General features: G+C 51.0%; 2 protein-coding genes and 1 pseudogene across 2 annotated transcripts; 2 read left to right on the top strand and 1 right to left on the bottom strand.

Moving 5' to 3' along the window:
- Positions 1-5,968: 5,968 nt before the first annotated feature.
- LOC136991010 (olfactory receptor 52Z1P-like) lies at positions 5,969-14,189 on the top strand. The gene is made up of 2 exons (XM_067289487.1): positions 5,969-6,883; positions 14,112-14,189. The coding sequence occupies exons 1-2, from the start codon at positions 5,969-5,971 to the stop codon at positions 14,187-14,189; spliced, it is 993 nt and encodes a 330-aa protein (XP_067145588.1).
- Positions 11,853-12,821, bottom strand: LOC136992543 (olfactory receptor 51Q1-like). The gene has a single exon (XM_067300680.1). It carries the CDS (start codon positions 12,819-12,821, stop codon positions 11,853-11,855), a length of 969 nt encoding a protein of 322 aa, XP_067156781.1.
- Positions 14,190-18,961: 4,772 nt separating the features above from the next.
- Positions 18,962-21,172, top strand: LOC136991066 (folate receptor gamma-like; annotated as a pseudogene).
- The last annotated feature ends 1,969 nt before the right edge of the window (positions 21,173-23,141 follow it).

Here is a 23,141-nt window from a genome sequence, read left to right as displayed (position 1 = left end):
AGGAGGAGAAGGACTTTCCAAGTTAACAACTGGCTGCGCCGCTGGTGTTGGCAACAGGGTTTTGGTTTCTACGACCATGGGACCCTGCTTGAAGATGGACAACTGCTGGGGAGAGATGGGATCCACCTCACTAAGCGGGGCACGCGTGTCATTGCCAAGAGGTTGGCCCACCTGTTCAGGAGGGCTTTAAAGTAGGAAAGATGGGGGAAGAGGAGAGTTATCGTGACAGGGTAGTTAGCAAAACAGAACTCAAGTCAGGATGCCTCCAGCAGGTGCATGCAGGCAGGGAAGTGCGCATGGGATGTGGCTATGGAGGGTCCTCTTGCATCCCTCCTGGGAAACCTGCATGCTCGATCACCTCTCTGAAATGCCTGTACACCAATGCACGCAGCACGGGGAATAAACAGGAAGAACTAGAGATCTGTGTGCGGTTGCAGGGCCATGGTCTCATTGCAATTACAGAGACCTGCTGGGATAGCTCACATGACTGGAATGCTGTCATGGATGGCTATGTGCTTTTTAGGAAAGACAGGCCAAGAAGGTGAGGTGGTGGAGTTGCTCTTTGTGTGAGAGAACAACTGGAATGTATAGAGCTGTGCCTAGGGGTGGATGAAGAGCGAGCTGAGAGCTTGTGGGTAAGGATTCAAGGGCAGGCTAGCATGGGTGACCGTGTTGTGGGTGTTTACTACAGGCCATCTGATCAGGAAGAGGAAGTCGCTGAGGCCTTCTCCAGACAACTGGAAGTAGCCTCACGATCCCAGGCCCTGCTTCTCATGGGGGACTTCAAGCACCCTCATATCTGTGGAGAGACAGCACAGCTAGGCACAAAGAGTCCCGGAGGTTCCTGCAGAGCATTGGTGACAACTTCTTGACACAGGTGGTGGAGGAGCCAAGGAGGAGAGGTGTGCTGCTGGACCTTGTAGTAACAAACAAAGAAGGAGTGGTTGGAGATGTGAAGGTCGGGGGCAGCCTTGGCTGCAGTGACCATGAGATGGTGGAGTTCAGGATGCTGCGAGGAGGAGGCAGGGCACTAAGTAGGATGGCAACCCTGGAGTTCAGGAGAGCAAACTTTGGTGTCTTCAGGGACCTCCTTGGAGGACTCCCACGGGTTAGGACCCTAGAAGGAAGGGGAGTCCAAGAGAGCTGGTTAATATTCAAGCATCACTTCCTCCAAGCTCAAGAGCGGTGCATCCCTATTAGTAGGAAGTCAAGCAAAGGAAGCAGGAGAGCTGCAGGGATGCGACGAGGAAGGCTAAGGCCCGTTTGGAATTAAATCTGGCGAGAGATGTCAAGGACAGCAAGAAGGGCTTCTTCAAATACGTCAGTAGGAAAAGGTAGCCGAGGGAAAATGTGGGCCTGCTGCTGAATGGGGTGGGTGCCCTGGTGACGAAGGATGCAGAGAAGGCAGAGTTACCAGATGCCGCCTTTGCTTCAGTCTTTACTGCTGAGGCCAGCCCTCAGGAATCCCAGACCCTGGAGGCAAGAGAGAAAGTCTGGAGAAAGGAAGACTTTCCCTTGGTTGAGGAGGTTGGGGTTAGAGATCATTTAGGCGAACTTGACACCCACAAATCCATGGGCCCCGGTGGGATGCACCCAGGAGTGCTGAGGGAGCTGGCACATGTTATTGCTAGGCCACTCTGCCTCATCTTGGCAAGGTCATGGAGAAGAGGAGCAGTGCCTGAAGACTGGAAGAAAGCCAATGTCACTTGAGTCTTCCAAAAGGGCAAGAAGGAGGACCTGGGAAACTAGTGGCCAGTCAGCGTCACCTCCATCCCTCGAAAGGTGATGCAGCAGCTCATCGTGGAGGCCATCTGCAAGCATGTGTAGGACAAGAAGGTGATCAGGAGTAGTCAGCATGGCTTCACCAAGGGGAAATCATGCTGAACCAATCTGATTGATAGCCTTCTGGGATGGAATGGCTGGCTGGGTAGCTGAGGGGAGAGCAGTGGGTGTTGTCTACCTAGACTTCAGCAAGGCTTTCGACACTGTCTCCCAGAACATCCACACAGGGAAGCTCAGGAAGTGTGGTTTAGATGAGTGGAGAGTGAGGTGGCTTGAGAACTGGCTGAATGGCAGAGCTCAGAGGGTTGTGCTCTGTGGTGCAGAGTATAGTTGGAGGCCTGTAGCTAGCGGTGTCCCCCAGAGGTCAGGACTTGGTCCAGTCTTGTTCAACTTCTTCATCAGAGACCTGGATGAAGGGACAGAGTGCACCCTCAGCAAGTTTGCTGATGATACCAAAGTGGGAGGAGTGGCTGATACCCCAGAGGGCTGTGCTGCCATTCAGAGAGATGTGGAGAGGCTGGAGAGGTGGGTGGAGAGGAACCTGCTGAAGTTCAACAAAGGCAAGTGCAGGGTCCTGCACCTGTGGAGGAATAACCCCATGCAGCAGTAGAGGTTGGGGGTTGAGCTGCTGGAAAGCAGCTCTGTGGAGAAGGCCCTGGGAGTGCTGGTGGACACCAAGTTAAGCATGAGGCAGCAATGTGGCCTTGTGGCCAAGAAGGCCAATGGTATGCTGGGGTGCATCAGGAAGAGTATTGCCAGCAGGTTGAGGGAGGTGATCCTGCCCCTCTACTCAGCCCTGCTGAGGCCACATCTGGAGTACTGTGTGCAGTTCTGGGCTCCCCAGTCCAAGAGAGACATGGCACTACTGGAGCAAGTCCAGCGAAGGGCTACAAAGATGATTAGGGGACTGGGGCATCTCTCTTATGAGGAAAGGCTGAGAGAGCTGGGCCTGTTTAGCTTGGAGAAGAGAAGGCTGAGAGGAGATCTTATTAACGTGTACAAGTATCTGAAGGGAGGGTGTCGAGAGGATGGGACCAGACTCTTTTCAGTGGTGCCGAGCTACAGGACGCGAGGCAACGGGCACAAACTGAAACACAGACACTTCCATCTGAACATGAGGAAATACTTTTTCACTGTGAGGGTGACCGAGCACCGGAGCAGGTTGCCCAGAGAGGCTGTGGAGTCTCCTTCTCTGGAGATATTCAAAACCTGCTGGGATGCAATCCTGTGCAATGTGCTCTAGGTGACTGTGGTTGAGCAGGGGGGTTGGACTAGATGATCTGCAGAGGTCCCTTCCAACCTCAACCATTCTGTGATTCTGTGATAGTGGTGTGCAGAACCTTCTGTCCAGCTCCAGAGAAGTCTCTTTCTGTGCTTGTGTGAGCCAGATGTTCTATCTCAATTTCACTATCATGACCAAAAGGCCATCCCGCGCTCCACATGCTGGCACATTTTGCTGTCTTTGCTCACTGCTTTGGCTGTGGCAGCCCTTGCCATGTCCATGTCTTGGTGGCCAAACCCCACTGTTGGCACACATCCTCCATGCTCATCCCCATCAGCCATGGGGAGATCCCAGAGCAGTGACTGGTTCTGCCATGTGGAAAATGGGGCTGAGCAGCAGCTGGGCTCTCCCCCAGGCAGGGAGCTTACGCTTCGGAAATGAGCAGGTGGGAGCTCAACAGCCTCCAGAAAAGGGCTGAGGAAGTTTTAAGGAGGGAATGCCTGTTTATGCGACTTCTGGGTAGCTGTTGCCCTTTGTCTGCACCTGGCAAATGAGAAGGGCTTTCAGATTTACTGAGAGTCATGTACATGTAATTCTATGTAATTCTTTTCCATTTCGGTATGCCATGAGAATATTTGCTGTAGTTAATTCTGCACAACCTGAGGTAGCACTTCACATGCTGACTGCATGCCACGACACTTTCTCTATGGATTTTCTCATAGGCATCCTCATCTCACTGTGGTTGTTAGCAGAGATATTTCTACAGCCCCTCAGCACAGCTGGGTGCAGACTTCATGCCAAAAGTGTCTTCTGTGTGCATGGGCTTCACCCTCTCTCACTCCCAGACACCCACGTACACACCTTCTGCCTCTGCAAGGCTGGAGAGGAGCAATGTATGAAGGCAGAAGCAACGCAGGAGGCAAATCACACCTTTGTTGTGTGCCCCAGTTTCCCCTCTGCAAAACCAAGTGAGAGACAGCAAGGCTAAAGGTGCTGCAGAGCTCCAGCATGAACTGTGAGATCCTCGCGGGAGTTTCACTGCATACTGACGTGAATGTGTCCTGTCAGGCAGGGTTGCTGAGCATCGGACTAGCTCCGTGTGGGTGCACCTGCTTGGCGTGCCCTTTGAAACAAGCTTTATTCCTTTCTTCCAGAAACTGGACTGAAAGGTGTCCGTCAGAAAACTGCTGAGCCTCCAGGTGCAAGGGCAAGAGGCAGCTGGGGGAACAGAAGAGTCTTTTCTCCACTCAGTGTGTGCATGCATCAGTGAGAGCTGCACCAGCTACAGTGAAGCTCTCGATGGTGCTGAGGCCACAGGTGAGAAGATCTGCTTCCCCATCAGGAAGAGGAGACTCTCACAGCTGAACTCTGCCGAGTATATGTGATAAAAACATGACGCTAGTTAGGACTGCCTAGTGGTAATGCATCCTTGGAGGTGCACACTGTTAACTGAGGCGTGTTGACAGGCACTACAGCGATGCTGCACAATAGCAGGTGGCGTGAGACTTGTAAGAAGTTCCTAGGGTTTGCGCATCCACTTTGATTCGGACTCCTGCAGGATGGGCTGTGTCAGGCGTCTGTGTGACGGCTGGGCAAGGCCCAGGTATTCACTCCAAGGCAGACAGCTAGAGCTGATGTGAGGAAAGCAATCATAAGTGTTGTGTCTCTTCTTCCATGCTTTGCCTGGCTCACTACATTCTGCAAGCTGCTGCTTGATGCTGCCTTTCATCTGCATGGGAAGGAGTTACCATTCCAAAATTATCATTTATACTTTCTGCTAGCTTTCTCCTCTTCACACTCCCTCCTGCTCACCTGGGCAGATGGATTTGCTTCCTGTGCCTCTACTGCTCATTTTCAGACTTACATTTCATCACCTGCATCTGGACGCCTCAGAGCAGACCAGAGAGCTGCAGCTCCCTGTTGGCCCTAAGCATCCTTCTGGGACTTGCAGCAAGAGAGCATAAATACGCTGAGGTCTGAGACAGCAGCACTGCAAATGCTCCACCAAGATCACTGCCTGCAGCTCCTCCTCGCCGCTTAAGGCCAGACTGGTGAGTCACCGTGTGCAGTCCTCAGGGCTGGAGCTGTTTTTCATTGCTGTGTCACGGTGATCTCTGAGCCATCTTCTGCAAAAGGCGAGGGCTGCGAAGCCGCAAGGCAAAGGGGCACTGCTGCTCTGTGTAGCAGAGTAAGGGACGAGCGTTTGGGTGTGATGGGGGAGGCAGATGTGGCAGCAGGGTGGAGAGCTCACAGAGCATGGTCATCACAGCCAGGGCTGTGCTGCAGAAGCCCGTTGTGCAGCTCCCAGCTCGGCAGCCCAGCCTTGCCCTCGCGAGCGGCAGGAGCTGCCGTGTTTCGCCAGCCTGGCTCGAATGGGGGAACGACCTCTGCTCCGTGGGCATGGGGTGGCCTGCACCCAGAAGCAGCCTCTGCCTAGGGCTGAAGGTAAATCGCCCCTTTCAATTTGTGTTTGCTGCCTTGACCTTCTTTTGCTGCACTGGTGAGCATCCACCTTGCTAGCTGGGCTTCCTCTGAATTTCCTCCCACTTTTCCTCTTGCCTAATCCAAGTGGATGTAGCTGCGTCTCTTCCCTTCCCAGAGCACTGGGCTTCACATGGAGCCCAGCAGCGTCTGCTGTTACCTCGGCCTTAGGTTTTTGTTTTTCTCCCCACAAACCAGTGACTAGCTCAGCAGCTTTCAGCTTCCTCATGCCTCCTCAAAATGCAGACCGAGGGGCAGAAAAGTTGCCATGCGATCTCAGTGCAGGGTGCAGCTCTGCACACTCTCTCCTCATGTTTTGCAGCATGACGGAGTTTCTGGTATGAGTGCTAAAACTTGCATTGACTTCACTGGACACCGGATTTCCCCAGCTGGCAATGCTGCTGAGCTCTGCTGGCATTTATGCTTTCTCTTGTGCTGTCCTTTATTTTTCAGGTGTTTCTAAGTAGAAGACCAAAGACCCCTATGGCAGACGTCAATCACACAGCCTTCCGGCCAGGAACATTCCTCCTTGTTGGCATCCCAGGCCTGGAGAAGTTTCACCTCTGGATTTCTCTCCCCTTCTTCTCCATGTATATTTTTGCCCTTCTAGGCAACTTAGTCTTGCTATTTACCATAGTGAGAGAGCAAAGCCTCCACAAGCCTATGTACCTTTTCCTTTCTGCATTAACAGTAGCAGACTTGCTCTTATCTACCACTACAGTGCCCAGGATGTTAGCTATTTTCTGGTTCAGAGTGAGGGACATCTCTTTTGGTGCATGTCTTGCTCAGATGTTTCTCGGTCATTTTATTTTTATTGCAGAGTCAGGAATTCTGGTGGGCATGGCCTTTGATCGGTATGTTGCCATCTGCAACCCCCTGAGATATGTGACTTTATTGACCCACTCAGTCATATGGAGAATAGAGCTGGCAGCTGTTGTCAGAAGCTTCTGCATCGTCCTCCCAGCTCTTTTTCTGCTTCTAAGGCTGTCTTACTGCAGAAACCGTGTTATCCCACATTCGTACTGTGAGCACATGGGTGTAGCCAGACTGGCCTGCACAAGCATAAAAGTCAATATTGTGTATGGTTTAACAGCTATCCTGCTGTCGTTAGGGATAGATGTAGTGCTCATTGCCGTGTCTTACGGACTGATTCTCAGGGCTGTCTTCCAGCTGCCCTCCGCAGGTGCCCGTCGCAAAGCTATGAGCACCTGTGGCTCCCACCTCTGCATCATCCTCCTGTTCTACGTGCCAGCATTCTTCTCCTTTTTCACACATCGGTTTGGTGGCCACAGCATCCCGCGCCACGTCCACATCCTGCTGGCCTGTCTCTACGTAGTGGTTCCCCCCATGCTAAATCCTGTCATTTATGGAATGAACAACAAGCAGATTCATGAGACAGTAATGTCCATGTTGTCTTGGATGGGAAGCCGGAGAAACTGAGTTGTTTATTGGGGCTGGTTTTTCCGAGCCTTGCTCAGAGCTTGTGCATTAGTTCAAGGCAGAGAGATGCTGCTCCTGCAAAAGGGTTTGGAGGCAAAGCTTGGGTGCAGCATTTCCGAGGGTCTCCAGGTCTCCAGGCCTGTGACCTGCTTTTACCCAGGGAAGTGTTGGACCATCTACGCCCTGGTAAGACACTGGTGCCTGGAAGCACTGCCTGCTGCAGGTGTGCTCTGCTGCCATCAGTAGCACTGGGATGTTGCCTGGGCTTGGAAAGCTGCTGCCTGCGCAGTCTTGGCAGCACAGTGCACATCTCCAGAGCATGCTGTCCCCAACTGCAGGGAAAGCGAGTTGGAGGTGGGAATAGCAGCTGATCCAGATGGACTTTTGTTTTTGCCACCCTAGAATTAGTTTGTGCAATGGCAGTGGAATAGAGGCTGCTACAAAGAACTGTGGCAAGAATATTTTTCCCGATGGAATGGACTCACAACTCGGTATTGCCAGAGATCCTAATAAAGAACCAGGACAATCATTCTGTCCAGAGTTGGTGTAGTCAATGTGCCCTGGTCAGAGACTTCAGCTGTTGGTATCATCGGGGCTGGTAAATTGTTGTTGCTTTTAAAGGTGTTGCTGCCTGCAGGCTTTTATTAAACAGCAGCTTTGCTGAGGGGTAGCTGATCAGTGCTGCTGCTGCTGTTAATGGCAAGGACTTCCTATCTCGGGACAGTTATTTTCTCATTCTTCTCTTAAACACTTTGTATTTATTGGTCAGGAAAGACATTTGTGTTCTAAGGAACTGAAGCCTATTCTTGATTTAATGCACAGTAAAGCAGCATAGGTGATTGCTGTCGCCACCCCTTGTTTTCGTGCAGGCTCTAGCGTGCTGCCACGCCGGTGGCACAAGGGATCCGTGTGCCAGTTACAGCGGCGGTGCCTTCCCGGGGTGCTGCATTGCCCACCAACATTTTCACTCTCCCTGCTGTTGTCAGCCGTGGGGCTCGGGTAGCGCAAGCTGGTGGGGGCTGGTCGGCAGTGCCAGGGCTGCTCCTTGCAAACGTCTGGTTTTTGTGTGCACTTAGAGCTGAGCAGCTGTACTGCAGTTCCCACTTTCATGTGTTGTCCTGCCATTTCAGTGTCATTTTCATAAGTGAGCAAGACATAGCAGTGCGGCATCTCTCCTTCTCAAGTGGAGCTCTGCATTGCTGGAGCACCCTGCATTGCACAAGATCCATGCTCCAAACTCATCCGCTGTGCTTGCGGCCCCATGAGGAATGGGACTCTCCATCTCCAGTTTGTACAAAAGAGTCCAGGCTGGGAAAACAGGGCACCCTCGGAGTCCCAGCAGGGTATCAAAGCCAGCAGGAGCAATGAAACATGATCATTGATTTCGAGCTTGCACAAGAAAATCAAGGCAGCCTTAAACCTGAAATTCCCCCCACAACGAGCAGCAACACACAGGGATGAGCCAGGCTTTACCCTGTGGCCAGAAGGTGCTTTACATGGCTCCAGATCCCCATCCCCATGGGAGAAGCAGAATTGGGAAACACAACAAACCACCCAGGTCCACCAGAGGTGCAGAGCCAGCACCAGGCGTGAGCTGGCTGGGGCTTCCATTTAAAAGCTACTTGAGCCTGACAAACTATTGGAGGAGCCTGATTCAGCCTGGCATTCCTTGGAGAATCCAGCATTTAACCTGTCTTGCACATTAAATGGCTCTAGCGACTTTGCGTCCCCCTTTCTTCAGATGGGCCCTCCTGTGGTAGCACCCACTGAATGACCCAGCAGAGCAGCACTTTTATTTTCACCCATATGTAGAGGCCAACCATTACTGCAGAGAGGCCAAGAGGAACCTCCACGTGCACTGCACACATTTGAAATTAGGTCCTTTCAGCCCCAGCTCAAAGCAGGGAGCTTGATCAGGACTTAAGGTCTGCAGATGTGTCAGGGCTTTCTGAAAGAAAGGGGGCTGCTTAATGCAGGAGGAAAGGCTTAAGCTTGTAGGTTGGAACAACAGAACCAAAGGTTTCAGGTAAAGCAAGGCGTGGTCTTTAACTGAGACTATCATTAAGCACTGGAACAAGTGGCCACAGAGGGTGGTGAACTCTCTGTCTCTAAAGGTATTTCACCCAGTGCGGGACTCTTTCTGAAAGCTCTCCCCGCCACTGAAATAATTTGTGTGGAGCTCAGAATGTTTTGGGGAACCTTTAGAGCCAAAGGAACAGATGACATCAGACCCACAGTCTCAGCTGTCAAAAGCTGTGCTCCTCTGAGTCAGAAAGAAAAAGCATATGTAATACTGGAGCAAAAGAACAGAAGCAGATAAAGCTGCAGAAATAGATTAAAAAATGCTCTTGCATTTCATTGTGCTTCCTCTGTTTCTGGTGGGGCCCGTTGCCCAGCTCCAGCAGAGGACATCCCAGGGTGGCTGCCCAGCTCCAAAGCCGCATGCCGCGCGCCCTGCAAACCGTGGCCTTCGCCCGCATCCTCTGCAGCCACGCAGGGTTCTCCTAAACTCGGAGGAATCCGTCTCTTGAAGCTCCACACCTATGCATTATTGATAGGAAATGTTCCCTGACTACCAGCACTGAAATTTAGAAATATCAACAGTGTTTTATAGCTGGCTGCACACAGCCTGCAAAGTGTGTCCTCCACAGCTATGAAATGCATGTGGTGATAAAGATCGTCTCTTTTACTGAGCGATTCCACATTTTTGCAAGCCCTTCCTTCTTATTTTCATTCATGTAAACAGAAGCCCATCAGTACAGATCATTTTGGCATGCACTGTATCATCAGCAACACTCTTTTCACTGGAATAAGCACTTGAGTCCCTGCTGTAAAACAAACAAAAGAACAAAATGTTCTATCACATTGTTGTTCCTGGAACGGCATCCCTTCTCCTTCCACATGTTTTGTCTCTCTCTCCTTCCTGGGACCACCACAGGCCTCCCCTGACATGCCCTCAATGAATACTCTCAATAGTTTCCATGTTGTCTTCACCCCGTTTTTCACATTCCTCAATGTTTTCCTTCCTGTTTTTCCCAGCACTTGTCTCGCCAAAGAGATTTCTACAGAGCAGCCCAAGCCCACTAAAAGCTTTTTCTTACCCTAGGTATACACCATTAACTCAGGACATGTCAATTTGTATAAAGAGAAATCCAGTTCCTGTGCTTGCTAGCACCTGCCAAAGGCTTTGCAGGCTTCTCGCCTGGCTAAAGAACTAAGAACTACAACTGCACAAGTAACAGAGCCGTCTTTGCATCACAGCCGCTAAATGATCCTTTAATTCCTTATCTACGGACAGCCACATGACTGAGCCATATGTATAAAATGAGAGGCACACCATCGAAGTGGCACAGAAGTCCCACACTCAGATCTGTTTATCTGAAAAGTCTGTGATTGAAAGTTTGATTTCTTTTGTCATTTAGCAGTCCTCTTGTCAAACCATCTCTGTCAGTTAGCACCACAACAGAAGCAATTCTTGTTGGTAGTATTTACTATTGGTAATTCTGCTGTGGGTTGAAGCACAGGTCAGAGAATTTCATATGACATTTAAGGTGTAGAATGAAAAGACCACCTGAGACCTTTGAATCAAAGGACGGGTCAGGAGAAAGAAACGAGGGGAGAACAAGAACATCAGACATCATGGGTCATCGTGTCACCGAAATTGGGAGTAAAACTCCTTAACACCAATGTAGCGTTAAGAAGCAGGCAATCTCTTTATTACGGCGCCAGATGCACGGGGGATCGCTCCTCCCAACATGCATGCCGTATGTTGCATTAGCCAAAGTTTATATTGCTTTCTTACATACACATGCATTAAATTTCCCCAAATGATTATACGTATTCATTCTATTTCCTGGAACTAATGATCATATTTACATAGTCATTATGCATGCGGTCTGAGTCTCCGGGGGGCTTCTGTGGGGGTCTCTGGTGGTCCCTGGGGGTCTCTGGTAGTCCCTAGTGGTTGCTGAAGAGGTGCCTTTTCCATGAACTCCGAGCTCCTTTTCCGTAGACGGTCTCGGCTTGGCTCATTTCTTTGCTTGAGAAAGCTGTCTAGTTCCTAACCTTGGTTTCAACTGGTTTCTGCTGGTTTCGCTGTACTCCTCTAGGATGTATCCGTTACAGTTGGGAGAATTGTATCCTTGGGTGCATTCTTGTCGGAAGCTCCTGGTAACAGTTCTGCCCTTTCCCACCCCCTTTTGAGACTCCTTGGCTGAGGCCCCTGGTAACAATCATGAAAAGCTGTGGGAGCAAAGCACTGTGGCTGACATCTGGCAAACTAAGGGACGTATTAAAATATGGCTTTCATGAGCAGAATGAGCTGGAAAGTGGAGTGCGTAGAGAATTTGTTGAGGTGTGCAGATGACTTAAATGCCCATTTTCATGTGAAGCTTCCTATCAAAATCATCTGGAACAGATCAAACTTCTCATGCAGTAAGCCCACAAGACAACTACCAGGTGCTCATGCAAGACTATTGCACTGGCACTGAAACTGCCTTGTGACTGCTTGTACAGCCTGTAAATGGAACAGGCAGCATTATTCAGGTCCTTGGAATGAAAAGCATTTGAAGGAGTCACAGGACAGGAATGACTACAGGAAACTGTGGGCTAGAAAATGCCCTAATGGTTGCTTACAATCTGTGAATCTGCAAAAGCCCGTGGCTGCCACAGGGATGGAATCGGGAAGAACAGTGCTCCTCACAAGCAGAGGCTGCAGCGACTCGGTCGCAGGCTCCACTCGCTTCATGCATGGGGATTTCTGATGAATGATTCTTAACGGATGGCTATGAATAACAGTTAATAACTGCACTGAGTGGGTGCCCTGAGTGAGGTGAAGCAAATGCACTTTCCAAATGCTGAAGCGACACCTGGATCATTCTATGAAGTGGGTGTTTCCCAGAGCAGTGACCTCTGTCAAGGAGATCTCTCAGCTCCCATGGTGCCACGGGGAGAAGATCCTCCTTGGTGTGAGCACCCTGAGGACACCCCTGCGGATCTGCTTCGTTTTAATGCTGTAGATGATGGGGTTCAGCACGGGGGGGACCAGCAGGTAGATGTTGGCCATGAGGATGTGAACGAGAGGGGAAATGTGTTTGCCAAAACGGTGAACCACGGACAAGCCAACCATGGGGATGTACAGTACTAGGACTGCCAGGATGTGGGACAAGCAGTTGTTTAAAGCCTTGAGACGCTCACTTGGAGATGCAATGCTCACGACTGCCTTAGCAATCAGTAAATATGACACAAAGATGAGCAGGGGGTCTAACACAACTATGAGGACCACTATAGCTAGCCCGTACCTGCTATTGAATGTGATGTCTGCACATACGTGCTTGATCATGTCCTGGTGCAGGCAGTAGGAGTGGGAGAGCACACGGGACCGGCAGAAGGTCAACCTTCTCAGCAGGAAGAGGGTTGGGAGCACCGCTAAGAGACATCGGCACACGACAGCCAGCCCGATCTTGGCTATCCTGGCGCTGGTGAGGATGGAGGAGTATCTCAGTGGGTAGCAGATGGCCACATAGCGATCGAAGGCCATGGCCAGAAGCACTGAAGACTCCATGAAAGAGAATGAATGAACAAAGTAGCCCTGAGTAAAACAGGCATCCAAACCAATTTCCCTGTGGTTGGCCCAGAAAATACCCATCACGGTTGGCATTGTAGACAGAGACAAGCCCAGATCCGTGATAGCCAGCATGGAGAGGAATTGGTACATGGGCTCATGGAGGCTCGGCTCAGTCCAGATGACAAAGAGGATTGTGCAGTTCCCCGCCAGTGCCACAACGTAAATGCAAGTGAAAGGGATGGAGAGCCAGACATGGGCAGCCTCCAGCCCCGGGATGCCCGTCAGCATGAACGTCAGCTGAGAGGAATTGCTCCTATCGCAACACGACATGATGAACTGAAGCACAAAAAGGCAATTCACTAATGTGACCAGTGAACCAAAGAAAAATATGCCACCTAGAAATAACCCCAGATCATAAATCAGCAAAATCTAAGCAAATAGCTTTATGTTTCATGCACTGGCACTTTCAAAGTGCTGCAGTACAAACCGTTATGTACGTGAAAGCATGATGGTACAGAAGCATAGCATAGAAAGATGCAATCCTTGCACTCCGCTATGACAAGAATAAATACCATATAGCCTGGGAGCCTGATAATTTCTTCCTTTACCTAGTACGATTGTAAATGTCAATGTGCAATATTGCTGTTATTATAAACATTACAACTTCAGGAAAAGGGAGGAAAGTTCATAACTGTCCCCCAGATAAATAGCAAGTAATCAAATGTAGCGGGTGAAGCAAAGCTATTTATGTCAATTTCACCTGCACCTTTGGCATTTTTGGGCTTCCACTTAATGGAGTCAGGAGACTCTGGTGTCATTGATATGGCTTTTCACTCCAGAAAGAAGTAGGAAGTTCTCTTGAAATGGTGAATTTAGAAGTGCTGTTGATTCTTCAGATTGAGTCCCGACGGCTTCCCGATCCCACTGCAGGATGAGATGCAGTTTCATGCCAGTTGTCTTCTGTCCTCTCCTCCCTCTTTGCACGCGACACACATTTTGAGACCTTGGCTTCAAGGAGCCCCGAATGACCGAGGAACTGGAGCTCTGCGAGTGTCTTGATCACACACTTGTCCCCCAGCTAAACACGGCCAGGCAATGTCCTCCAAGGCTCTGGGTTGATTGCCCACGGGTTAGAGCACATTCTTGCAGAAAGAGCTGAAAGGAGAAATGGATTGCTTTCCTAAATACAAGCGCAACCACACGGAGACGGCGGGAATTCTGCATGTGTATTTTAGCCATGGAAAATTCTGTAAGTAGCTGGCAGGTGCGCAGGTTTTCTAATCTGAGCATCTTTTAAACAGCAGTAAAGCATAGCAAGACACTGCAGCCTCACTCTGAAAAAGTCATACCAGGCACTAAGTTCTGATTTTATGCTAAGCAGGGAAAACTGACTTAAAACACGGCAGATTTGCCATTGTGGTTAGGAAGCAAGTTGATTCCTGCCTACCATTCCTTCCAGAGGAAGAGATTTCTGAAAACAAAACGCCCTTTGATATGGCAGGGCAGGTAGGAGAAGCCTTATCTCTTGAAGGCTAAAAGCTGTGGTAGCTAAAGTAAAGCAAGAAACACATTTTTAGCAGAGATTTAGCATTCTCCAGTGGGAACAGGCAACCTTAGAAGCTTCGGATTCTCTTCTGCCTGAAGTCTTCAAAGGGCAACCGGAGGACATCTCAGGTCAAAGTGAGCTCACTGATTTAATGCCAGTAAAATGTGGTGGTCACCTGGCTCATCACAGAATTGATAGGAAATATGCCGGAAAGGGCCCTCAGGAGACCACTTTCCCATCTCTGATGAACCACCAGCAGCCATCCTTCGATCAGCTGCAGAGGGACAGTGCCCTAGTCCATTGCCTGCCCAAAGGCAGGATCCACCTATGCCATGCCATTCCTGATGGGCACCTGCTCAATCTGGTTTTCAAAGTGCCACCAATGGCAAAGCGGCATCCTCCCTAGGCAATCTAGTCCCGTGCTTCACTGCCTTCACCCCACTCCTATGGCGACCCTCTCTTCCTGCAGGCTAAACCCACCCTGCCTGGCCCTGCCCACGGCCGTCACAAAGAAGAGTTGATTCCCTTTTCCACAGCTCTGCTTTACACACTGAAAGACAGTTCTCTTTGGTCTTTTGTTCTTTACGCTACGCAATCCAAGCTCCTTTAAATTTTCCAGGTCATGTCTCATTCTCCTGGCACACCCCCAACCTTTCTTCAGTTAGTCCACTTTATTTTCAAGCGGGGGAATTAAAACCAAGTAACTTCACTGGTCCCTTCTCGCCCTAAGATCTACAGATCTAGGAAGTGTGGAAAAATGAGCAAGTAGTAATGGGAAGAAGTAAATATAAAGGTGGAAATCTGAATGGAAACTTACAAAGAGTAGCTGCCGTTTCAGCTTTTTGTCATGCTCTCACGTCTTAGTGGTGCTGTGCTCATGGGGAATTAAAGATCATAGTAGTCTTTCCTTCTCGCTGCATTGACAGCTTTAGTCCTGCCAAGGATGCAAGGTCTTGATGAAGTGAAGAGTCAAGGCCCAGGTGCTCCTGCCTGTGCTGCCCACGCACAGCTATTTATAATATTTTCCTGACAAAACACTGCTGAGAATGAGCATTACGAGCAACCCAGAGGCAGAAGGAGCGTGTCCCTGGGAAGCACAGTGTTGCTGTGAAGAGGCGCAGACAAGCCAAAGGGAATAGGAGCTGGGGGAGTCGTTGTGCCTTCAACTCTCCACTGGGCAGGGGACACAAACCACACGGTCCCCGCTCACCGTCCCCACCGGCCACACAGCCTCTGCGGGAAGCTGCAAAGCAGCAGAAGGAAAAACTGCAAACACGCCTTCCTCTGAGCCAAAGGGATCCTCAACAGCCAGCATCACACTAAAACCTGGGAAATGCTTTACCGACCCTTGACAGATGAGATCCTGCCAGCGATGGCTCCTGCTGCTGGAGGTGCTGGTGCACAAGCTCTGCTGCACTCCTCCACAGCTCCTTCTCCTCGCCCTGTACCCGTTGCCAATGTACTAACACAAGCCTCCAGCCCTCTGTCCCTTAGCGCTCTTAAAGCCTGAGACTGCTCTCACAGCGCCCATGAAATGTTGCTGAGTGCAGGAAGTTTCCAACACAGCGACAGGCCTTGCAGGTTAAACCTTAGTTTTTGCTGACTGCTGAGTAGCTCCGTGGTTAGTGCTCAGAAGCATTAAAAAAGAAAAAAAGAAAAACTGAATGCAAATAATGGTTAGGACAGGAATAAACATCAGGGAACGTCCTTAGACGGCTGTATAAACCTAATGTTCACCCTGATCTTGTGCAGTTCTGCTTCCTTCATCTCAAAGAGGGACATGAAACGGGGAAAGTTCAGGGAGGGCATCACAAGCAATCCGAGACCTGGAAGAGCTTTCCTGGACTAGACACCCACACGCGAATGCCTCTAAACATGCTGAGCTGCAGGAGGTGTGAGCACCTCTGGATCCCTGCTGTCAAACATGTAGGCATCAGTCGAATGCAGATGTCTTCCGACTGTGCATGGCAGAGAGGAAAAAGGCCAAATCAGCCACTGAGAATTACATATCAGAATTCAGCCAGGGCTTGCCCTAGGTAAAGCACGGACAGTCGGAACTTGAGGATACAAGGTACCCTTGCTGCTGCAACCACTGGGTTGAGTCTGCCCCCAGGAAGGAGCACGCGGAGCACGAGGTTAGGCGTCCCTGACGTGCCGTGCCGGGACAGCGAGAAATGTCCCCCTGCCGTCCACCTCAGGGCAGCCAGCTCACCACAGCTCACCTCGGGGTGGGAGGTCCCCAGGACACTCTCAGTCCCAGAGCCCCGAGACAACTTGCACAAGGCAAGTCAGCTGCATGGAGCAAATGGGGGTGCACCCACCCACCTCTGCCATCAACACAAGCCATACTGGTAGGACTACAGAGAGAGGGAGAGCTTCCCCATCTTCTGCACTGAGCATCACGCGGACAAGTACCCCCTTCACGGACACGGGATACACGTTCATGTGGCTCGCACTCAAAAGGCTTTCTGGGGAGATCTGGAGAACTGCAGAACCATGAACGTGAGACCTGTGTGGGACAAGGATGCAGAAAATAATGAAGGGTTGAATCAACCGGCCCTTGCATAAGCACGCGATCCTGGGGAAGGCTCAGCTCGGCTCTTCTAACATGGAGACAAGCCTCCCTAGGATACCCAAAGTCCTCAAAGGACCAGAAAAGATTCTGGGTGAGGCAGATCCAGTTGATCGACCCTACTTGGAGTCCCAAAGGCTCTGAATAAGGCCCCCACCAGAGGTCATCAAGCACAACACTTTAGGCAGAAAAGGACAGGCTCGTGGCTAACAATTATCTCTCAGGAGCAAGCTGTCACAAGTTCTGACAGTTTTATGACAACATCATTTCGGTGATCAGCAGTGCCCAAAAGCAAACCAGATATTAGAAATTCCTTCTCAAGGAGTAGAAAGGAAAGGAAGAATGGCATTTTGCGTCTGGGATACTGCTGCAGTTGTGCCTCCTTCAGGGAAGGGAAAGACGTGCCACAAGACCTGAGCAGACCGTGACTCTGCAGCATGGACAAGAGGCAGCTGAGGGGAGATGCGATAGAGGTGACAAAGGCACAGAGAGGATGAATGGGGAATAATCGCTCACTGTCACTTCCACTACAACAACGAGAAGCACGAAAAATGAAAACAGCACACGGCTGGTTCAGAGCAAACCTATCGAGGTCATTCTTCACACACCATGGAATTAGACTGCGGAAATCACTACAACAGGGTCTTGTGGAGCTGAAAGTGTTCATGAGTGACACCCAGAAAGAGGAGCTCCTCAGGCAAGTGGGTTCATCACCAAAAATCCCCCAAATCAGGGCTGTGATTGAAGAACCTGCGTGGTTTCAGAGGGAAGGCTCTGCCTGTCAGCAGCCAGGGAGTAGGGGCTTCCCGAGGGGTCTTGTGATCAAAGCTGGCTTTCAGGCTCAATTGTAGTGTTCAGGTCTTTGCAACAAGGCTTATCGTTTCCTCTCATCAGCTGGCATTTATTTTTTAATTTGGGAGCTGATACTCTTCTTTCTGAGACAATAGCACTTATTTCTGCACCTTCGTCCTTGAAATGAGCATTTGAGCTTTTGTATTTATTTCTTGGTGTATGGCAGAATCCTGGATTTGGCCTTTCTTGGCTCTTTTATCTCATGCAACGATGTACAGCAAATTAAAACAGTACAGTAAAAGGAGAGTAGAGGAAAAGGGGCTTGTTACAAATGTCCAAGGGTGATCAGAGACCTGTCTTTCAAAATAAACTACCACATCATCTCCCCAGGCAAGAGATGGTGGCTTGTGAGAGAAGCTGGGCACAGCTGCTTGTCACTAAACCACTGCTCCTAAGGCAATGCATGCTGGCACAAGCTAGACCTCATTAAGCATATTAGTGCTTTCAAGTGCCAGCATCTGTGTGAGAAGACTCTCCTGTTAAAGCTGAGCCCAGGATGCTGCTGCACTGAGTGTTTTTAAGGTCTTGCAGAGGTCTTGGAGGCTCTTTTGACTGGTAAGCTGCTCTTCTTTGCTTTATGGAGTATGTGGTTATGATGCAGATTAGTTACTTCCTCAGCCTCAGGTTTATGTGTATGCTTCCTTAGTTCAGGAGTTGCTGTTTTCTCCTACAGCACTTTATACTGTTTTTAGATGTTGTAAGCAGTGTGTCCTCTTCCTGTGCTGTGCAAAAGCTTCCTTAGGAGTGGTGGTTCTACACTGTTCTCCTGCCTTGACAAGGAATGTGAGGGAGTAGCATTCCTCTAACAAGTGAGCATAAAAGACCTATTCTGCTCTGGATAGGAAGGAGAGGCCAAGACATTCTGACATGAAGTTGTCTCCTGTTGCTCAAGTCTCTTCTCCTTTAGAGACCTTAGTTTTGGCTCTGCAATAGCTGTCAGTTGCAGATGAACCAAAGTAAATGCTGATGAGCCAAAGCAAATGCCTCTCTCTTCTGACCCATTCCTGAAAAGAAGGTGGGCCTCTTGCAGCTGGTGGTCCAGGCAAGGTGTCAGTGTGCTGGTGCTTTTAACCGCCTCCTCTGAACCACTAGCTAAAACTCATCCCTAGTTAGGGGCTGTCTAGCTTGCATGAAGCTTGGGCTCTGAAAGCTCTGAGCTTAAACTGTGAGGTGGCTTAAGGGAAAAAGGAATCCAGCTGGAAGGGCTCTAATGCAGCATTGTCCTGCTGATCATGGTGCCTTGTGGGGTCTCAGAGGCTGACTAGCAAACAGCCACAGTGCTGATAGAGGAGAGGGTGCCAGGCTGCCTGGGGACAACACCTGGCTGACCTGGCAGCCTTTCTTTGGAGCACTGCACCATGTGTCCTTGGTGCTGTGACTTGCTAGCAAGCTGCTGGTGTCCTTCTGGGTGCCTTGCCTGCACAGCCCCTCTGCTCCTGCTAAAGCGTGTCCTCTGCTGTCCCCTTGCCTGTGCAGCTTTGCCCTTCTCCTGCCTCTGTGGAGATGGCAGTGGGGCAGGTGCTGCTTGTGCTGCTGGCTGCCTCCACAGTGAGTGCCACCAAGGACCTGCTGCTGAATGTCTGCATGGATGCCAAGCACCACAAAAGCAAGCCTGGCCCAGAGGGGCTGCTGCATGGCCAGGTAGGATGCTGCTGTGCTGCTGATGTTTCTGTCCAGCCACCACCTCCGCAGTCCAGGATATGCCAGGTGGTGTTGTCTGGGTGCCCTCTGCCCACCTGCCCAGACCAGAGAGGCTGCTGTGGAGCTTTGGGCTTAGCAAGCTCTTGTCTGGGGAAGATGACCTGTGGTGTATATGGGGCCAGATTATTTTGCCCCTTTCTTCCAGCAAGAGGCTAGAGCAGAATGGGGGTGGGGGGAGCTACTGCTGCCATGGATGTGGGGATTTCTTGTGTTAGCTCAGTTTTCCTTTTTGTTTTTGCCAGGAGGGCACTTTTTCAAAGCTCAGGGGATCCTGAGATCACACTGAGATAAAGGATGGCAAGAAAAGCCCATCTTTTCTGCTCCCTCCCTCTCTGTGTTAGAGCTGCTTCTTGCTGCCTGGGAGCTCTGTTCCCCAGCCCTTGGTGGGGACAGGCCTAGCAGGCAGCCAGGGCCCAGCAGGTGGCAGCTCGTGTTTCTCTTTGCTGGGACTGGTGCTGTGTGTGATCTGGGCTGGGCTCTGACCTTCATGGTCCCTGTCCTGCTCTCCTCCTGACTCCATCTGGCTGCAGCCGCAAGCTCTTCAGTCTGCAGTGCCCTGGGGTTGCTGCAGAAGGGCAAATGCTGTTGCTGCTCAAGTGCTCTTGCTGGAGGCAGTGCAGGCAGCTGGCACCTGCAGCAGCCTGCCACTGCCTTGAGCTGCTGCCTGGCCCTCCTCACGGGCCTGTCTCCTGCTCCATGGCAGTGTTCCCCCTGGAAGGACAATGCCTGCTGCACAGCCAACACCAGCTCAGAAGCCCACAGGGACCAGTCCTACCTCTACAGCTTCAACTGGAACCACTGTGGGTGATGCCACCCAAGTGCAAGAGGCACTTCATCCAGGACACGTGCTTGTATGAGTGCTCACCCAACCTGGGGCCTTGGATTGACAAGGTAGGGGTCAGTTCTGCTGTGACTGAAGGCAGTGGAGCTTGTGCTGGGCCCATGACATGGGATCTGCTGGTGCCCTGTGTGTTATGCTCTTGCCCGCCTGGGTGAGGGCTGGCATGTGTGCTCTCCAGGAATGGTGAGTCTCTCCACCTGATAGGTAGATTAGCAGAGGACTCTGCTAGCCTCTGCTTAGGTACACAGGCAGACTGATGTAAAAATCGCTCTCTATCAAGGTGTGTCTGGTGGGACTGAGACTTTTGGGGGTCAGCTCTGGAGGCCAGGGGAAAGGGCTGGGAGGGGGATTCAGATGACCTCTGTGATGTGGCAGAGCCCTTGGCTTTTGAGGGCCACCACCAATGTGCGTGGCCCTCTTCTCTTGGAGGCTGACAGCAGCTGGCGTCGGGAGAGGATTCTCCATGTGCCCCTCTGCAAAGAGGACTGTGAGGAGTGGTGGGAGGATTGCAAGGACTCTGTCACCTGCAAGGAGAACTGGCACAAGGGCTGGAACTGGGCAACAGGTCAGTGGGCTCTGTGGAGCAAGCCTTTCCTCACCTTTCCCTGCAAACCAAGACCTGGCAGTGTCACTGCTGCCTGCCCAGTGCTCAAAGCCAAGACACCTGGTTGCTCTCATTTGGCTTGGGGGGTTGCAGACTAGAAGGTGGCCAAGCCACAGTCCACCAGCTGATGTGCAGCAGTGGGCTGTGGGCAGACTGTTAGCTGGGGCCTGCTTCCTTGTGTGGAAGGAGGGAACTGAAGTGTGCTCACTCAGGAGGGCCTTGCTGGTGCTGTCTGTCCTCAGGAACAAACCGCTGCCCTTGGGGATCCATGTGCAGGCCCTTCTCCCATGTCTTCCCCCAACCAGCTGACCTGTGTGAGAAGATCTGGTCCAACTCCTACAAATACACCACAGAGCACCGGGGCAGTGGGCGCTGCATCCAGATGTGGTTTGATCCTGCCCAGGGAAACCCCAATGTGCTTGTGGCAAAACACTATGCTTGGAAGAAGAGATCCTCTCCTGCTCGGATGAAGAATGTGACTCCTGCTGAGACTGGCAAAGCTGTGTGTGCTTTGCCATGGCCTGCCCTGGTCCCGCTGCCTCTTGCCCTCCTGATGCTCCCCTAGGGCCCTGGGAGCTGTTGGCCCTGTGGGTGCTGGGGGATCCCTCCAATGGCTCTCCCAAGGGCCTTGGCTTTGGCCACTCTCAAGAAATGGGCTGCACAAGGTGCCCTATGAGAGGAGATGGCATGTATAACACTCAGGTCTGCCCAAACTGTTTGTCCATGCCAGCAAGTGCTTGACATGAATGTTGTTGTTGCTGTTGGCCCTTGATACCTGCCTCTACTTGGAGCTGGTGGTGAAGGACACTATTTCCCTGCCATGCTATGGAGGGAAGGCCTAGCCTTTGCTCTGGGGTAGGAGGTGTTGCTCCTTCAGCACATGTGTTGCCACCCCACACTCACCTTCTCCTGGCCCTAGCACAGGCTCTGACAGCTGTGCTCTGGCTTGCAAATGCTTCTTCCTGGTCCTCAGCTGAGCTCTGCTGGTGGCTTCCTCAGACTCCTCTCCAGCTCCCTGGAGGCTGGGCAGTGAGAATAAAAGCCTTCTTAATCAGCCTTGCTCTCCTGGAGTTGAAACAAATACTGTTGAGGAAGTAGCAGGGCTCTGGGGGTGGAACAAGCCTGCTGTTCTGGCCTGCACAGGGCTTTTCCCAAATGAAGAAGCCAGTCTGGGGCCGGGAAAGCTGCAGCCTTGCCTCAGGGGTCCTGAGAGATCCTTAGCTGCTGTGCTCTGCTCCATCGTGCTGCAGGAGATGCAGAGTCTTCTGCTGGTGCACCCTGGGGCTCTTGCACACCTAGGCATGATGGAAGCACCCAGAATGTCTTGGCCCTTGTCCCTAGCCTTAACCATTCTCCAGTGCCCTTTCCCTTCCCTTGGAGTTGGCCTCCCAAAGCCAGGTGCAGGATGATCTTCTGTGTGGACTTCATAAGTAGCTGTGTGAAGGCTCGCAGCTTCTGCAGAGTTTTTTTTCCTCTCCCCTTCTGAAGAGGAAACAAAAGCCTCTAGAAGAATTTTAGCAACTTGTGAAATGCAGTTGGGTGGGAGAGGAATGGGAAAATGCTCAGGGTGCTTAGATTGGACACAGTCCACAACTGTCCAGTCTTTAGAGCTTTATCTTGCTTCAACTGCTTTAAGGAATCTTTAAACCAAAGCAGCTTTCCTAGCAGTATTTCTGTTTAATTGCCATATGCGTTTCTAACTGTACAACCTCCACTGTAGCTGATTATTTATTTGTTGCCTTATGAGGAGACACAGGCACCTTTTTTTTTCCTAGCTTGAATGTGTTGTCTGCTGAAGCTATTCTAGGATCCTGGCTTAATGAAAGAAAAAAGAAAAAAACAACAACAACAAAAAAACCCTGACAGAGCTGCTTTATGAGCAGTCTTCAGCTGTAGCCACTTGTTCCTGGGCACTTCCCTGGTTCTGCTGGGGCTATGCCCATGCTTGTCAATAACAGGAGCATTCTGCATGAATGATTGCATGAAATCTGGGCCTTCCTAGGGGAAGCAGATTGGTCTGCAACCGCAGTTTACTTCTTTCCCCTCTGCCCCTTGATCCTTGCTGGAAGGCAATGGCATAGTCATGATTGCCAAGAGCAGCAGAGTTGTTCTCACTTCCCAGGCTAGGCTGCACCTTCACACTTGCACTGTGGGAGCTGGAGAGAGAGGTTCTTCATAGGTAGGGGGCATTCGTGCACTGCAGAGCATCCACACTGCAGCACATCAGCATGGAGCAGCACTGACTTGCAAGACTTGGGTGTTAATCCTGGCAGCAGCCCTGGGGTGGCAGAGAGGCACAACTGGCTCTGCCTCCTCTTTTCTGCTCATGTTGTGGTGCTTGTGGGCAACTGCACAACCCTGTTTGCTACCAGGCTGGATCTGAGCCTCTGCAAGCCTGTGTGCAAAGAGGCTGATTAGATCAGCTGTCCATCAGTTATCACAGGTGAAGTTCATCTGCTCAGCCCTGACCTGAGCTACCAGGTCAAACACTTCACCTGCTCTACTCTCTCTCTTTGAATGCTCCTTGGGAGAGA

This window comes from Apteryx mantelli, chromosome 1, assembly GCF_036417845.1.
Source record: "Apteryx mantelli isolate bAptMan1 chromosome 1, bAptMan1.hap1, whole genome shotgun sequence".
Lineage (NCBI taxonomy): Eukaryota > Metazoa > Chordata > Aves > Apterygiformes > Apterygidae > Apteryx > Apteryx mantelli.
The sequence above is the reverse complement of the archived record's forward strand: the minus strand, read 5'-3'. Positions and strand labels throughout refer to the sequence as shown.